General features: G+C 36.3%; 1 protein-coding gene across 5 annotated transcripts in view; it reads right to left on the bottom strand.

The window, feature by feature from the left end:
• The window catches only part of FBXO16 (F-box protein 16), an 872321-nt gene that overhangs the window by 187362 nt on the left and 665575 nt on the right, over positions 1 to 19384 (bottom strand). For all 5 annotated transcript variants that reach the window (XM_044062723.1, XM_044062722.1, XM_044062721.1 and 2 more), the window contains one exon: positions 12271 to 12376. In XM_044062723.1, coding sequence (XP_043918658.1) covers positions 12271 to 12376 — 106 coding nt within the window. The remainder of the gene's footprint in view (positions 1 to 12270; positions 12377 to 19384) is intronic.

Below are 19384 nucleotides of genomic sequence, written 5' to 3'. Positions count from 1 at the left end.
CATTTTATGAAAGCACAAATAAGCAACCGGACTGGTATTCCACATCAGGAGTTGTTATTTGAAAGGGTACATCATGTGTATGCTCCAAACCTGGCTAGGAGAAAGCAACCTAGACCTTTAATAGTAAAGATGCAATCATACCAGCAAAAGGAGGTGATTCTGACAAAACTGTGGCAGAAGGACAAAGCACTAAAAGTGGGAGACAGCAGGGTGTTTGTGATGAATGATTACTCATTCTACAGCAGGCAGAAGAGGAGTAAATTTATTCCACTATTCAGGGAAGGTAGAGAAGCAGGCATGAGATTTTAAACTGCTGTACCCAGCTATCTTCAAAATATTCTTTCCTGGAGGGACAAAATAATTTTTGATGAAGTACATGCTAAGGACGAAATACAAAAGTTTGTCCAACAAAAACTGAGCTGTGAAATAGAAAGAGATTCTGCTTCTTGTTCTTCTGGTAATAAAAACCAGAGGGGGACTGTGTCAGTAAAACCTTTTCAGTATTTCAACATAAAATGCTGCAGAGAAGGAAGGGAGCATGAGAGCTGGCTAGATGACTCGAGAGTATGTTGGAAATGAAGCAGAGACAGGATTTGAGACACGAAGATAAACAGGAATAAAACCAGTAAGTTGAAATTGACAAATGTTGGATTACAAAGCAATAATTATATTTATGGAGTATGACAGTACAAGAAAATTTGGAAATATTGGACTTTTTTGGACTTTGTCAGACTTGTGGGAGACTCTAAAGCATATGCCCTAATTAATTTCATTAATGTTCAGAAAAATACTTAGGGGAGGGGAAGAGGAGGGAAAAAGTTAAATGTAAGTAAAACAATGTTTTGCTTAATAAGTACTATCTTTATAGTGTATGATTCTCTTTGCATCCTTTAAAGTAAAGTTTTCTCAGTTGTTTTCAAGTCTAATGGGGATACTATTGCAAATAGGTGCTCCTGCTTTTTTTTCTTACTCCCTTCTTCTCTTTCTCCTTGTTCAGTTTTAAGAAATGTAGGCACTACAATGTAAAAAAGAGAAGAAAAGTCTGGTTAAATGAGCATGACAAATGAAAAATTAATGTGCTTTTTCTCTTTCTTGCATAGGGGAATGACTGGATTAAGGCCCTTTACTTAATCTAGTAACAAGTTTTAAGTTAAAGCAAGTAACTGAAAAATAATATTGAATATTATTAGGCTTTTTTCTAGTAAATAAATGCATGCTGCATAGCAATTCTGTATCTGGTCCTTATGTCTCTATGAATACAATCTGATAAAGAGAAACTGGATACAATCTGATAAAGAAAAATTGGCTATAATCTGACGTGAGACAAAACCAGACAGAAGTTAGTAGAAGCACAGGCTACAACCTTTCTTTTAGGTTAACTCAAGTCTGAGTGTGGCTGTCTGTTTGGGACATTTGTTCCTATTAGGAGGGTAAAACTTCAATATTTGAAGATGTACAAGGTTTTTTGTGTTAATATTATGTTAATAGGTTTTAGGGAGCATTGGGTCTGCTTGTTTTTTTTTCTTTTTCTTTTTTTTTGTTTGAGGGCTTTCAATAAAACAAAAAAGTTTTGTAAGATGTGACATAGGTTCAAATGGATATGACAAGAAACAGCTGTATAAAATTTCAACATGCCAAACAGTGTAGGCATGTAACACAAAATCTGGAATTAAACATTTAAAAAAAGCTGCTATACATAAAAGGTGGGAATAATAACTTTTTAATACAATGATCCTTTCTGTACTGTTTTTAAATGTCAATGTTCTAACAGATAAGTATAAAAAAAGAAAGAGTAATGAGCTACATTAAAAATGTAGAGTAAAAATAGCTATGCTACAGGAGAGGGTCTAGTTCCCGTTGTCGTAAGCTGACAATATCGAATACAATATTGCTGGTATGACAATGTCGAAAGTTCAGAACATTGCACAGGTAAATGGAAATCTCCGTAAGGGGGAGATTTCCATTTACCTCAATGTAGTGCGGTCTCGGAGTTGGTATATTTAAGTGGGGTCTGTGTGTGGGGGGGGTGCAGGGGTGCTTGACCCCCCTGCCTACGCTAGTTAGTATTTTTTAATTGATTTATTTTTTTTTTAAGTTATTTGATATTTTACTACTTCGATCAATACAGTTTGACCTTTATTGATTTGATGTAGTAAAATTTCGATAACGTGATATAGATGCTACAGGAGATGCACTGGTTAAAGAACTGAACATCTGAATTTGATAAAGAAAGGGTTTTGGGATGGTTATTCAGCTGAACACCTGGGACAAAGGAAAAGATGAGTTTGTTTGTGTCTTTCGGCTTTTCCCGGTTAGGGGTCGCCACAGCAGAACTCCGGTCCCCTAATGATTGGCAGTAGAGTTTTACGTGCAGGCTTGCCGGGCCTAATGCACAACCTTCAAACACCCATTCATGCATGTCGCCACATAGAAGATGCTCTAACTGATTATCGAACGGGCAACGTCTAACTGTGTGGCGACAAAGCTACCGCAGCAAAAGATGAGTACTTATATTAATTGTAAGAGGAGCTCCAATAGTGATATAAGAGGATAAAAAATGATAATAATGGTAGATTTGTAGTACTAAGGGGCTATTGGCAAGGGAGGAGGGATTACACTGGCAAGGATTTATATTCCACCTAAAACTCCTATAACAGAGGTTAAGGAAATTCTGGGGAAATAATAAGCTTTCAGCATGGAGTATTTCTTATAGGTGGGGACTGGTATTTGATTTGCAGCAGTGAAGATATGTCTGGGGAGCCCAGAAGGGAAAGTATAACAAAGTAGGGTAGACTTCTGAAGAAATTTATGACAATATTTAGCATGGAAGATGTGAATTCAGTAATAGGAGTTTGGAGTTGTTGTTGTGACTTATGGCTTATCCCGGTTAGGGGTCGCCACAGCGGAACTCCAGTCCGCTGTTTGGTAGTGGATTTTTACATGCCGAGTTACCAGCCCTGACGCACTACCTTACATATTATTCCCCATAATACAAAAACATGGCTAGGCTAGACCAAATTTACATTTCACAGGAACATGTGCACTTAGTTGAAGATCTTGTTATGCATCCAGTAACTATTTCAGATCATGCACCAATAATAACTAAAATAAAAACACAGGGTAATGAAATAAAAATAAGACAATGGCATTCCCCATCTATCTGTTGAATAGAGAGGAATTTCGGGAATGTGTCGTAGAAATTATTCAGAAGTTATTAGAGAAGATAGAAATTTCTTCTGAAATATAGCTAGGGAGTGGGATAAAATTAAAGTGGAGTTTAAAAATAGAGCGGAAATAAATGAAAGGGAGATATGGTTAAGAAGTAACAAAAATTGTTTAGAGGTACTGCCAAATATTAAAGTATTGCAGAATAGGGGGAAGTCTCAAAAAACAAGAAGAGGAGCAACTGCAGAATGCTAAATGGAAAATAAGAGATTACTTTGATAATATGCATGAGTTTAAAAAGGTTGCTGCTAAGCAACTGTTTTTTCATAATAAGTCAGGCAACAGTAAATAGAAAGGGCCATCTCCAAGCTTAGAAACCTATAACAAGGAAGGTAACAAGAGATCCTGTTGAGGTATTAGAAATATTTTGGAAATTCTATGAAAACGTCTGTATAAAGCAGAGAAACATGGAAATCAAGAAAAGGTACAAATGGAAATTTTTATGAAAGTATTAAATATGCCAAGGTTAGAGGTAGATGAGGCTCAATTATTAACAGGAAAGGAAGGGATGAGATAAAAATGGTGATGTATAACCAATCTACAGGAAAGTCCTCAGAAATAGATGTTATTCCTGTGGAAGTCTGGAAGCTAAGAAGGGAAACACTGATAAAGATCTGGAAGGTTTTAACAGTATTTTAACAGTAGAAATACCAACATCTCGGAAGAAAGCGGTGGTAGCTGTAATACCTAAAATGGGTAAAGATTCATCAGATCCAGCTTCATATACAGGCCCATTTCAACACTAAACAATGATTGTAAACTGTTTATGTCTACAATGACTAAAAGAATGGCAAAAGTAATGTCAAAATTCATAGACATGGATTAATGTGGTTTTGTGGAGGATTTGACATTAAAAAAACACTGATGATCTACATGGAAGCAGAATGTAAGAAAATACCACTGCTGCTGGTAGGCCTTTATGCAGAAAAAGCATTTTTGGCAGAGTATGCTGGGACTTTATGAACAGGGCAAAGGAAGCATTTGCATTCCTTGATAAAATTATAAGGTTGATTAGGAGGATATATGAGGGATCACTGGTAAAAATTAAAGTGGGTGGGATCCTTCCTGATAATTTCTGCTTGAGCAAAGGAATCAGGCATGGGTGTCTTCTTTCCCATTTATTTCCATTATATTTAGAACCACTGGAAAAGAAAATAAGGGACTCAATTTCAAGGCTATAATTGGTATGCTAGTCAAGAAAAGCCAGCTCTATTTGCAAAGTATATTATTTTATACCTGACAAAAACAGAAAGGGACATTACAGTGTTGTGGAAAATTTTGAGACACTTTCAAATTTTTTGGGATACAAAATTAATGAAGCTAAAACAAAGGCAATAGCAGTAAATTATGTACCCACAAAGAAATTGGTTCAGCAATATCCATATTTATGAAGATATGACAAAATGAAGTACTCAGGAATATGGATTAAAATGATTCTGGCGTGGCAGCTAAGGATATGTGGGAAGAGACTAAACAAAAGATAATGCAAAAACTTCAAAAATGGAAGCTCTGTTATACGGGTATCTACAGTAAGGTACGAGCAGTTAAAATGTTTTAGTCCCTTTAGTCTTATACACAGATAAGGCATACTTTTATCAACTAGAGAAGTGTATCGCAATTAATAAAGAGATGAAGGATTTTATATGGGAGGAGGCAATGGCAAGAGTCAAGTGGGATAAACTGAGTCTCCCAACAGAACAAGGTGGATTGGGATTACCAGATTTGAAGGAGTATTCCACAGCAACACAGTTAAGGCTCCTATACTAACACAAGAAAAGAACTATAACACAAAGTGGAAAGGGATGATGATGAAACAGGGGGAAGCTCAAGAAACAAGGAGAGAGTTGGATTTTGGATGAAGACCTTTAAGGAGAATAACAATAATCATACAGAATATTATATTCATAAAGTAGCAGAAACCTTCTAAGAACTAAGCCAACAGGGGAATGGAGAAAGGAGATTCTGATGAAAGGGATGACTGCAATTAGGTATACAGACAACAGGGAAGAGGGGGTTCAAATTTATTGGAGAAAACTAGCAAAGGAACAAATGCATTGGGATCAAATAAGTAGAGTGGGAAAGGTAATAAAATGAGAAGACGCCGAGAATTTATTTGGACTGCAGGTTAGAGACTGCATTCTCTATCAAGTTTTGATATCAGAGTATAGGCAAAGAGAAAGAAATTGGGGGGTCCTAAATGAAAGACCATCACGGGTAGAGTTTTTAGGTAAATCTAGAACAGAAGCTGCCATAAAAAATGGATAATTAATAGAGGATATAAAATATTGCATGATAACTACAAGAATAAATCAGAGGAGGTTAGAAAGGATTAGAAAGAGAGACTGTAGAGACTGTATAAGCAATTCACAATGAAACATTGGCGGATATATGTATGTTTCCCAAATATGCAACAAAACCTAGGAGATTTAGGACTTTTACTTGGAAATGTTTACATAGATATTTCTATACCCCAAACAGACTCTAGAGAATTTTTCCAAAAGTACCAGCAAATGTTGGAGGTGTGATGGGAAGAAGGACGCAATTGTTTGATTCCCATAAATGTATAAATTTTAAAACTTTTTTCACTCTTTAATTTAAAATCTAAGTATAATAGTCTTACTGTCAATTTTAATTGTAAAATTCTATCGTGATATTCGGTTGATTTCTATTGTATAACTGCATTTGAACTTTCTGTTATTTTTATTGTAAAACTGTTTTGGAGCTTTTCTCCTGGGCCTCCGTTGAAAATGGGCTCATTTTTGGCCCAACAAACTTTCCCAGTAAACAAACTGCAAATAAATAAATCGGGAACATATTTTCTGGGAGTGTAATGAGTTGGCAGACTTTAAAGATTCCCTGCAGACTACGCTGCCAGGGATGCTGGGTGACCAACTTAGTGTAACTAGGGAAATGATTTTTCTGAGACATGATAAAGAAATGGAATTGCCTAGACATAGTAAAGCCTTGCTGAGTCTAATTATGGTGGCTGCCAAAAAAAACAATTACTAAAAAATGGAAATCAAAGTCTGAACTAACTGTACTAGAAGTTGTGAATATAGTAACAGAGATAAAACAACTGGAATTGGGATCTTTATAAAAGGGTAGGAGGAAACTATATAGGAAAAAAATGGGAATTGTGGGAACAATACACAAAGGGGAGGAAATGAGGTTTAAAAGAAGGCAGGACTTGAATGAGCTATATAATGTTTGACTGACAATGATTGGGTAGAGTATAAGGGGTGTACAATGTTTGTAACTGGGATTATGACAGTATGGTTTGTGATGTAAAATGTTTCCAACAAAGATTGTGTCAATATGGTTTGTTTTCATTTATATAAATGTAAGATTGCCTACATCATAAGCGATAGTTTACTAAAGATGTCTTGTGTTTAAAAAAAACTGAAAAGGTGAAAATGTACATGTGTTTCTTGGTCTGGGGTGGCGTGGTCTTAGAGGATCTATTTTTAATATCTAGTAGTTTGGCTAATGCTTAGTATATACACACTGAGAGCAAAGCCCATATATACACCTATGTACTGAGTTTCCACTCATGAGGGTCTGCCCAGGATCTGCTTAGCTTGTTTGCTACTATGCTTTGCTCTGACAGTTTGTAAGATGCTAGAAGAGTTAAGGAGTGCTGAAGAGCTATCATTTCCGGCCAGAGCAGAAGGTATAACTTGGTGTCCCTTGTTTATGTACCACATGACTGTGGTATTGTCTGTCACAGTCTGTAAGGAATCTGGGTCCCATTGATGGTGTAGAGATTTTATGGTAAGAATCATTGCCAACATTTCTTTTATAGTGATGTGCTTTGATCTGTCCAAATTGTCTCATAGTCCTTGCACTTTTACCCCCAATGAAACTGCTCCCCAAGCAAAATCTGAGGAATTGGTCTGTACAGATTGTGATGGACTGGTTAAAGAAAAAAGGAGACCTGGATTTTGAGCCATTTGATCTCTACACCAAAGCAGTTCTGACTTGACCCGTGATTACACTCAAACTCCAAAGACATAATATTGGGTCCACATGCTTTTTTAAGGTACTAGTGTATCTTTCATATGTAACCTGGCAAAAGAAATCATGAGAATCATGGAAGCCCATAAGGCCTAATATCTTGAGAAATTCTCTGGAAATAGCTTGAGACTAGTGAGAAAAGATCAGGAAGACCTCCAGATAGAAATCCATTGTTTCTTGAGGAAGGAAAGCCTTTTGAGACACTGTCTATAACACAACCTAAAAACAGAATCCTTGTGAGGGATTAAAGATGAATTTTTGCAGATTTATCTGAAATCCCAGATTTTCATGAAGGAATTTACCTTTGTTAGGGACTCCTGACAGCAGGAACGACTCTGCACAAATAAGCACGTCATCTAAATAAGAAAAATGTGGACACCTTGTAATCTGCAGTGACCACTGCTGGGGCTAGACACTTTGTAAACATCCTTGTTGTAGTGGACAGTTCAAAGGTTAATGCAGAGAACTGATAATGTGACCCAGATACATAATTTTAGAAATCTCTTGAAGATGCTTGCTATTGCAATGTGATGATAAGCATTTTTAGGTCTAATGTTACCATAAGGCTCTAATTTAAGAACATAGCTAATACTGTTTGAAGGGTCAGCATTTTGAACTTTAGAATCTTTAGAAAAAGACTGACAGAAGAGAAATCCAGCACTGGTCTCCAAGAGTAATCCTTCTTTGGAACCAGAAACATTGTGTAATAATTTTCCACTTAGTCTGCAGGAACAAGCTATATTATACCTGCATCTAACATATTTTGGAGTACTGGATGAAACAGTTCTGCTTGTTTGGGTGGGTGAGGGGGGTTTCCCTGAAAGGATGGGGCTTTTCTTACCACTGCCAACTGTAACCTTACTGAATGACCTTTAATACTCATTTGTCTTAAACGATGTGATGACAAAAAGGAGCATTCAGAAAAACTATAAGGCAGCAAGGGAAGGAGGTTGTGATCTGTTTTCTGGCAAATACATTCTGAGGAAGGCAACTCACTCTTTTTTGGAAAGGTCCTTTCTTTTTCGGATTTCCATTAGAACTCTCTTGCTATCTCTTCTTAGAAGCATGTTTATTACCAAGAGGCCCTGCTTGCTCTTTTGTCTCCTAAAGGGAGTAGACGATTTAGACAGAAAGCACTCGAGGACCTGAAAAATCCAAAAAACTCCTTGCATTAAATTGCCTCTCTCATCCCATTGTTTGAGCACTTGCATAGCAGAAGTCCCAAATAAAACCTCCATGTCTAAAGAAGAATATAGGTTTTCTAACTTTAAGTAATCTAAAAACTTCTGTTTACATACCCAGGTAAATGCTCACAATATCATGGCTGAAGCAGAAACTCTAGATACAGTGTCAGCACAATCATACACACATTTCAATGCACATTTAGAGACCTGAGACAAGTTAGCCACAATCTGATTTCAGCATAACCTCCCTTCAGGGGATGGGGAAGTAGAAAATTCTCTCAAACTATTACATTTAAGCTGAAACGTCCACATATAGCCCTGGTAACTGAGAATCCTGACTAAAGGTAAAGACAAAATCTCTTACCCAGTCTGTCCAAAAGTTTACCCTCTTTGTCCTCAGAAACTGGCATCTGTTGTTATTAGGAGTAGTTGGAGAGATGGCAGCTGGGTATGCTCGAAGATGAGAAAAAAGATATCTGTTAGCTTGAGAGACTTTATAAAAGTTATCTGCCTTTTTAGGTACAGATAAGCGGTGTCAGGAATATCACTGGCAGCACTGAAAGCATGCTCCAAGGCTGGGGGAATAGGAGGAATGGGTGCACGATGTGGGCTTTGTGTTCTAATGAATCATAATATCTTCCCAATTCAAGGTGAACGTTAACCTGTTCCAAAGAAAAAACATCCTTAAGCTGGCAGATGTTCTCAGAAAAAGAGAAAGTCTACAAATGTTTCAATTCAGATTCACTGTTTACAGAATCACAGTCTTGTGTTATGGACCCCTAGGGTGATAGCACCCTGTCTCTGTCAACATCAGAATAATCTGAACAAATATCTTTCTCCTTCTTAGGAGTACAAGAATAATAAATATGATAAGACACTTAGCACTTGACACCCAAGACTAAAAACCTGCAACAGAACTCTTATTTAAGGTAACAGCATCATTTTTACCACACAATGATTAATTTTCTGTTTCTTTCTCACAGAGATATATCTGGATAAAGACCTAAAAAGAGAAGGTATCTCATCCTAGGCAAGTGGTATTTTTTCCCTGGCCATCCAAAGAGGACTCCAGTGGAATGTCTTCAGCACCTGAATTGGATTGTTCTCCCATGCCTACAACAAACATTGGAACTGCTAAAGAGTTCGTGTTTGACTCCTGATCCATAATGGCCAGAAAGATTACAACAGAGGGATTTAAGGCAAGCAGTAAGTGGTGTGAGGAACTAGCAATGGCTACTGCAGTCACCTTCCAATGGCTGAGGCACTGACTGAACCTGCACAACAAGCAAGAGCTTGTGCTTTAACTGCTTTTTCTTTTTAGCTACATTGGAGGAAGGAACAGCAGGCCCGGGTAAGAATGCATGCTGTAGCCATGAAAAAAGCCAGATGGCCTGTCAGATACACTAGGAGGAGTATTCAGTTGTCACTTAGTTCACATAAGCAACACATGATCCTTCCCCAAACTTTCAAACCCCAACACAAAGTTACACAAGCAGTACACAATCAAATATTATAGACATACAGAATAATCATACACTTTAGTAAACTCCTAGAAATAATAACAATAATATTAAAATAAGAAGGCAATCCTGAAGTGTACACAAACACCTAAACTACAAAACACTGTTCCCTGGGTGAAATGCAATATTCATATATGAAACACTCTATAACTAGCTTAAAATCCATGGAAAATTAGCCATTATAGCTTAAAGCTACACTGGATACCTAGAAAGTGATTCCTAGACTACAATAGCGGTAACTGAGGAATGCATACCAATGTTTCTAAAAAGCTTAAAGTGTTGTACCACAAGTCTGACAAAAACTATGCAGAAAATTAAAAAAATTCAAGAAATGTAGTGTGGAAGGATTCCCTAAAGGGGGCTTATCGGTCTGACATGAACGTGTAGACTGTCTGCTATTCCTGTAGACCATCAGAGATGCATATACAAGAGGCAGCAAGAAAGTACTGAAGATTTTCAGACACTGTGGCTGTACATACAACCCCCTCCAAAAAGGGTTCAGCCTATACAGCCAGAGTAAGTGTGTGGAAGGAGATTAAAGCTTTAAGAAGCTATCCTGTTGTTGTATCCTTAGCAAGATACAACCCCATAGGCTACTGCAGCAATGAGAATGATGAACATCTATCTTTTCATTTAAACAGATGGTAGTTACTTAGGATCTCCATGTCTTTTTGTGTAGCCAATGTTTTACCCAAGCTACAAATGAATGGCCCACTCTGATTATAAAACAAAACAGTGAAACCTCCCCAAGTCGAATAACATGCCATCAACCACATTACAGAATATTTAGTTAAAAAGTAAAAAATATAGACAACAATTGTTTTTGCCAGGGAGCAAACCCTCCATGCACCCCTCACCTCCTGCAACTTAAATATACCAACTCTAAGATCACAGAAGGAGAGATTTCATTAAAACTGCTGTTAGCTGACCATGAATAAATCCACCTATAATGCACAAAAAATGGGAATTGATCAAACAGCTGATTCATAGGTTCATAGGACGATACTAGGCTATTGGCCTGGAGGCCCTTATAAGCCTAGCCAAGAATTTCACCTTTGTTCCCACAAAGTCAGCACCTGTTTTCCATGTCCAGCAGGGACACTGGTGGTAGAAAGACACCACTGCCAAGTACTGAACCCATGACCCTGTGTACTAGAGTCAGAGCAATGCACCACTAGGCCAATTCTCTTTTGTCAAAAGTAACATTTCAACAAAATCTTCAGGACCTGACCCACTGCAAGGTTAACTTTTTCACTAACTCTGTCTGTGGTATTCTGCCCAGTGCCTTGCCAAAATCTAAGTAGGCTTAACACATACTCTGATTCTGTTTGCTTTCAGAATTGATAATTCAAAACAATACTTTGTCTTTCCGATATGAAATTGCTGCCTTGAGTATAGTGTTGCAGCACCTTCTAGGTATTTCAGAATTCTTTCCTTTCCTGGAGATCCCATGATTTTATTCAAAGTTGAGATCAAACTGACAGATCAGCTGCCTTCAACCTCTGATTTTAATTGCAGCTAAGGTAATACTGACTTGGCCTATAGTGTGTGGCCTCTGTCTTGTTTCCAGTCTTGTAAAGAGGAATCGAAATTGAATCCATCTTGAATTCAGAATCTTTAATGTCCATTCATATTCTGTTGAGAAAGTAAGTTAAAGGTATTATAAGTTCTCACCTCACTTCTCTAAAACACTAGGATGGACCTCATCAGACTCCACTTTTTTATCTTTGAAGTTCCTAAATGACCATTTCCTTTGTAAAAGGACTGGGATCCACTTACTTTTTCTGCCCATTTCTATTGAATGGATAAGATAAAATAAAATATCTACTGCTTGAGGTTATATTTCTGACACAATGCCAATTCAGACAATGACCTGGAATTAGATGATGATGATGATGATGATGTAAGGGTAATACAGCTCCTTGCTGAGGTGGGACTTCGGAGAGTGTGTGAACCAGATATTGTAGCACACAGATTAGCAGATTAAATCAAATCCTTTTGAGCATAGTGCCAGAAAGCATGTTTTGGTTAGTGAGCTTCAGATTTTCTTGCTGTATAACAGATGAGAAGCAAAAATATTTATATTTTACATGTGTATCTTAAATAAATATGTTTTACAAAATAACCTGCTTATATTTGTATAATGTAAAACATGGAACAATTAATTTAACCTTCCTGTAAAATCACATCCAGATGGGAGTCTGAGAACTATAGCACAGTGAAACTTTACAGGCTAGTGTTATGCTTTAAGTCTAAAAGTAGAACTGCAGTATTAGAATAAACATTATCACTGGAAAATTCTAAAAAAGGCAGATATGATTACTTACCAAAGATTTCACTTTCCTTAGCTTGTAAGAGGACGAACTCGGTCTCTTTTTTTTCTCATGGGCTTGTTGACTGAGGTCTGGAGTTACTCCACCTCCTTTCCTTCGTCTGTGAAAAAGGGGGTAAGTGGAATTAGCACATTTTTACAACTAAAATAAGTCACGGTACAACTTAGACAATTGCAGTGGTCTAGGATACCAGACTGCAACTAAATTATTTTCTTGAATGTTTTCAACTACAGAACAGTCAAGATCACATCATACAGTTTTACTTCTGAATTGATTATATGTAAGATACATTTAATGACCTCCATGATAATCTCTAAAGGTAAAAAAAAAAATACTACAGTGAAGGGCTCAACGTGGGTGTAGAGGTGGGGGTAACATTCTATGGATAGCTGATCAACTCTCTGGAGACATGATACAACCAGAAAACAGCAGCTTAAGCATCAGTAAGGACCATGCCAAAGAGACAAAAGTATGCAGGTTCTAATAAACACTGGATTAGTGCACAGTGATACCACCAGAATGTGTATGGTTTCATTACATGCTCACATTACCAGGATTGACCTATGACAGAAACACAACATGGAAGCATATTGTAATGTCTGCAGCAAGTACTTCATTTTGCTAATTTCACCTAATTAAGACATGCTAAGGCAATTTCTACAAAAACCCAATCTCCTAACCCAGCAACCACCCCTTTGAATAGTGATTCCTATATATATATATATATATATATATATATATATATATATATATATATATGGATCTAGGACTATTGAATGAAAGTTCAATAGTCCGAATCCACAATCACCGAACACACTTTAATGAAAGCACTTTTGTTAAAGTACGTTAAAAAAAAAAACAATAAATCTACTTTTATGCAAGGGGGCAAGCCCCCCTGCACCCCCCATACCCCCTTACTTTAATATTCTCACTACGAGATCGCATTACAGTTAGGAAAAGGGAATATTCCCTTATCCGTACCGTAGTACAATCTCCGCAACAGTCAGTCCCCCACTACTCTCTCTAGCTGCAGGCATACTTCAGTGAAAGTGCTTTTTTGGTAAAAAGCACTTTCGTGGAAGTATGCCCGGCTATTTGTGCTTCGGTGAAAAGTTCCTTCAGGGATCAGTACTGATCTTATATATATATTTATATATATATATATATATATATATATATATATATATATATATATATATATATATATATATATATATATATAATGGGAACTGTACAAAACAATATTTGATGTAGAAGTGCTCCAGAAAGCCCTCTAGAAATGCAGCAATGCCCCATCTTTTGGCATCCCTTTGGACTGTGAGTGGTGGTAGTTATTTCAAAACATAGCTACACAGCATTCTAGGGACATTTCTTCCTGCCAGGTGACCACAAAGTCATCCAGAAAGAGGAACAGGTGGAAACAGTGTGCTTCAGAACCATGTGAATAATGGAACATGGTGTAGTCCTTCTGCAGTGTATCTCCATAACTCCCATGTTGTCCTGACACTGACAAGTACCTCTATGGAGAAACCAATAGTGGAGACCAAGATAGATGCTAGTCACCTTCAAAGTGGATACCAATAAGAATGTAGCAAGAGTTACTGCAAGGGCAAGCCTGTGAAAAATAAGGAAAGGGAAGTAGGATGTTTTGGGTCACCAAAAATATAAAGAAATAACTGGAATAAGTTCATAGGTAAATACTAGGTTAGTTGCCACTGTGTACCATTTTAAGCCTATCCAATATCCCCAAAGGTAAGAATCAAACCAACTTGTGTCTGTGAGGTATAAACATCTTAACTATTATTATCCCAACCCAGAATAAGAGACAGAGATTTATTGGAATATGACAACCTAACATCTTGGCACTGAATGCCTTCTAAGGGTTAAACCAACATTTTATCCCCCACATTTAACAACCCAACTAAAACCAGTAAACAGGTTTTAAAGGAACAGAGAAATATCTCAAAAACAAAGACAGTAAATCATGTCAAGTGCTCTCAACTAACTCTAAATTCAGTACTTCAAACTGAGTGTAATAAATTTCAAAATGAAAAATGGTTCCTTTGTTTGCAATCTCTCTTCAACATCTCAATATTTATCCAGAATACAGTACAAAAAACAATGAATGGATCCAACATTACCACCGTTACTGATTCACATGTAAAAGTACTGCACTTAAAGATTAATTTACTTTAACATAATCTTGTAACCTAATCTTCACTTTTCTTTTAGCTATATACCAATAAAGTGGACTGCTGTCACAATAAATACCATAAACAACTTTTGATATATCATGATTACATCCGAATTACATAAAATGCTTATAACTATTAATAACCCAACAATTATCTTTACCTATCAACCAACAAATACATTTACCACATTGAATCACGGCAAACGTATTTACCTTATTGAAAGCTAGCAAATTATTTAGAGTGGAATATTATAAAATATGGTGGATAAAATGCTGGTTTAACCCTTGGAAGGCAATGAGTGATGAGACATTCGGTTGTGGTATTCCAATTACTGCTCTCTCTGTTATTCCAGTTTTTTAATGTCTTTTTTGAGGTAACAGTACCTACCTGATTTCATAGCAATGAAGAATAGGTATCAGATTCTCAGGATAAATGAAGCAGTTTCACAGGGAGAAAGCAAGATGATACTGCCTGTATACAGAAATATATTTGGCTGGGAAAGTGGTGGATGCAGCACAAGCAACATCTGAGAAAGTGAGAATGGTAATTCAGATCATAAAGTGTAATCGTGCGTATTCGTTGCTGAGGACTCCTTCCCAGTTCCTCTGATAAAGTAGATAAAAGGATTCTGAGCAGAGTATTACAGAAAACAGAGGTAGATGGCAAAGTGAGGAAACTGCTGAATATTTTATATTACAGTAAACAGGTGGGAATACTTAGCATTTTCTGTTAATGCAGCAACTCTAAAATAAACAGAGAAAGCAGAAGAAATAAGATGGCTTTACAAATAAGTGTGGAAAGGAAATAAGACCAGCTGCATTTGTGGATGATATTCCAAAATGTGAGCACTATGAAGAGTCAGTACATACAGTGGAAAGGATTTCTTAGGATTTCAAAGCAGAAGAGGTAGTAAAGGTTAATGCAGAGAAAAGTGAGTTTTTTTTTACATTAATAAAGAATGAATGTAACCTACGTATGCAGGAGTATTTATAACCAAATTATGGATATGGTGAGGTTTAAAGGGGATTATAAAAAACTGGGAAGAATTACCAAATGAATGAGAAAGTTGACAAATGGAAGAAGTGGGTATTAAATGAGAAAAAAATGGCACGTGTTTAAACATGCATTTCCCATGTTAACACTCTATATTACAAGCATAACTGGAATAGCCAAGAGAATGGAAATGAAATAGAATATCCTTTTCATTAGTATGGGGGTCTAAGCAGTATCCTGCCAAGAAATATAGAAGGCAGTGATGTTGAACTATGGACTGATGATGCGACAGAATTTTTAAAGTGGTACTTTAGGCTGGAAGAGGAAATGTTAGAAAAATGAACATGAATACAAAAAGTATTTGATGGAGAAAAAAGGAACTGAGGACTAAGAAGATGGAGGTGATAAAGTTGCACTGTAAGAGATGGGGTACAGAATTAGAAAGTTACAAAAGGAAAATGAAATAAGGATATGTATGGTATGGTGACAGAAAGAAACGAGAATTATTTAGAGAGTATATAGAATAGGGAGAGAGAAGTCATGAAGTAATAATAATGAAATACAATATGAGGTCCTGAATGTGACATAGTGGTCAGTAAATTAAATAATTTTATTTATTTAACATTTGTTTACCAGGAAAGTCCAACTTGGAACAAAGCTAACTTTCAGAGGTGGCCCGGGCAGAAATGTGCCAGACAAATAAATGCAAAAAAATAAATATAAGAGATAATTTATAACATAATGTAGTGAATGGAAGGCACTGTTAAGGAAGTTTTTGTAAGCAAACTTTTGAATCAGAAAGACTTTGTGAAATGTGGGTCTGTAAAAAGTATGAAAAGTACTACAAAAGACATTGTTAAGAAAGAAGTGGAAACAAAAAAAAATATTTTGCTATGGTAGGATATGAAGATATGAGAAACAGAGGATCAGCTGAAATTAAATATATTCCATGCCATACTAGAGTTAGTTATTATACTGAGTATGGGGAACTTGAGGAGGTGAGTACTGTGACACAGATCAATGACAGATTATATATATATATATATATATATATATGCATAATAAATGAAGAAAACAAAAATATAAATATGCTACATGGAAAATAATGGGAGAGAATTGAGAAAATGACAATGACTGTAAATGATGTAATACACAAAGAGAAGAAAATTAAGGTAAATGTTTTACAATACAAATTTTATGTGTATACAAAAGTATAAGATGTTATATAAGAACATTTTACAAGATTCTAAACAAAAGTAGTGAGCCCCTGCCTCTACAATAAGTGTCATAGGATCTTTCACATCCACTCAAGCTACTGTCAAACTCATCTGAAGGATGGAACTTCATGAATGAAGCAACTTCCATCTTTATACTGCACTACAGTGTCAGTACTGAAAAATAAATCGAAGCATCATTTCCGGGGAGAGAAGCCTCACCCTTATTACCTTCCAGGCATCAAAACCAAGTCTCCTTGTAAATTACATCTGATGATTCCATTTAAGTAATCTATTGGGGGGGGGGTCAGAATCATACAGAACTGTCATACATATGAATATATGAATTTTATTTACCTGCTTCTGTTTCTTGCCAGAATTGTATCCGATATTATATAATTTATTCATGTAGGTATATATTTATTAAGGTGCTTAAGTTCAGACATCAAACAGGCAACATTAATAACAAATACACAGTACAGAAATTTGGCATCAAAGACAAAACAACTTACCAATTTGAAATGGGGTCCCAACAGTTCAGGGGTTAGTACTGCTGCCTCACAGTGCTTGCTTCTCAGGTTTGCTTCTCAGTGGGCAAACACTTTCTTTGGGGAGTCTGCAAATTGAACCTACGTCCACATGAGTTTGCACCAAGTATTCCAGTGACCACCCAAATTCCAAAAATGAGCCGTGGGTGAAATGGCATTCCTCCAAACTGCCCGTTTCTATGTGTGCATGCTGTGTGACAGTGAGTATACTAGGTACTTGAATTTATTTTCTAGTACTGACACTGTAGTTGTAGTTGAGAGTGTAGTTTTGTGTGTGTGTGTGTGTGTGTGTGTGTGTGTGTGTGTGTGTGTGTGTGTGTGTGTATGGAAGAGATCCTGAGAATTGTTGATGTTTCAATCAGGATAGTTCCTCTGCCTTGTTCCTAGTGAGTTGTTGGATCATCTGCAACACTGAATTCAATTAAGCAGTGAATGAATGAATGAAAGGGATGCACTAGGTTTCATGAACACTAAGTAGCTCAATTCACACTTCCTCAACAAAAATACTCCCAAACCTGACAGCTTGAATACTGTACAAATGCTTAAAACACATACACTCAAAACCTGTTCACTTTACAGACAAACTTTACATACTGAAAATTTCAATAACAGCATTTTGCAGGAAGCCCTTGTGCACTGTCTGCCACATGGGAAACTGTCCACTCCTCCCTTACATCACCATTATCACCTGAGATCTCTGAGGACAAGCAATCCTTAATAAACACAAAAAGCTGCCTTGCACTGTCTATATGATTGCACTTTCTCCACAGGGTTTGTGAGGATGAAAAAAGAAGCGCATTGTGAGCAGTTACATATTGCACTCACACTGAATGAACAAAGTTAGAGTAAATGCTCCCTTGGGCAAAAAAAGTTCAAGCTACAGTGACTTCAGCAAGAGATGGTCACCCATAATAAGTAAGTAAACTACACCAGTCAAACCCAACAATTGCCAGTCAATAAATGCGATATAACTGGTGAAAAATGAGTGTCCAGTTCCAAGGAAAGAGACAGAAAATACCAAAACTGTTGTTTATTAGTACATCAGGTTAAGCGCTTTCATCTATCCTCCATAGACTTCTTCAGAACACCGTTTCTAAAACTAACAGCCTTTAAATAGTACTAATTAATTCAAATTATCCAATCCCGTGATACACCAATTTGATCTCATGAATATTAATTTCATGGATACTGAATGACTCATCCTGATATGGATTCTCTTAACACAACAACCATTTAAAATTATGAAAATACATATAAAATAACTAAACAGTTATATAACTGTTTACGCATGATATAAAATTCATAATTGTATTCCCACCAAGCCCCTGTTAAAGGCCTAGATTGGGTAAGAAAAAAGTAATATTAATAGTAGGGTAGGTGTTGTTCCAAGTTGATTATACTCATCGAGCTACAAGTTTCCCACAGTGTTGTGTGTTCATTGTGAGACACAATTAATAGTTGTATTTTTAACATTTTTAAATTTTTATTTTTATTTTACTATGTAATTTTATTACTGAATATTATGAATTTTATATCATGAGAAAACAGTTGTATAAGAACAGGATGGGCATATGGCTGCATATACTACCAAAGTGCTGTTGCAATTGTAGCTTTTTTAAAAAATACTGGTACACTGCAGTGTGTGAAACAGTATTTGTCACCTGTAAAAATAAAATTACATGCTACACACTTGCCACAAGTGAACATTCCTTTTGAATTATTGATCTGAGTGTGTTGTGTTAACAAAAAAGGTTTATCCTTTCCCTCAAACATGGATTTGAAAGTTTTGTTTTTTAAAAGAAAACTTAGGGACTGGCCCTATAACATCTTTAATGGAGTTATCACTAGATAATATCCTCCAATTATTATTTAAAATGCTTCTGATACTCTGCATGTCCCTACTAATAGGTAAAGTAAAACTAATAGACCAACTATCATCATCGACATTAGAAGTATTCTTGTTGGGGACAAAACCATATTTTAAAATAGGTTTAAATCTAGTGTATCTATTAACAGTAACGTCATTTCTGATGCTGTTAACCAGGTGAAATGGGTAATTCTTCTGCATGAAAAGAGAAGTCAAAACATCACATTCTTTTTCAAAAACACTATCAATACTGATTAATCTAGACAGTCTGACAAACTGTTTTTTTTTTCC

This window comes from Protopterus annectens, chromosome 2.part1 (assembly GCF_019279795.1).
Source record: "Protopterus annectens isolate FY-2018-M chromosome 2.part1, PAN1.0, whole genome shotgun sequence".
In the NCBI taxonomy this organism is placed as follows: Eukaryota; Metazoa; Chordata; order Ceratodontiformes; family Protopteridae; genus Protopterus; species Protopterus annectens.
Note: the sequence above shows the minus strand (reverse complement) of the source record. Positions and strands in the feature narration are given on the sequence as shown.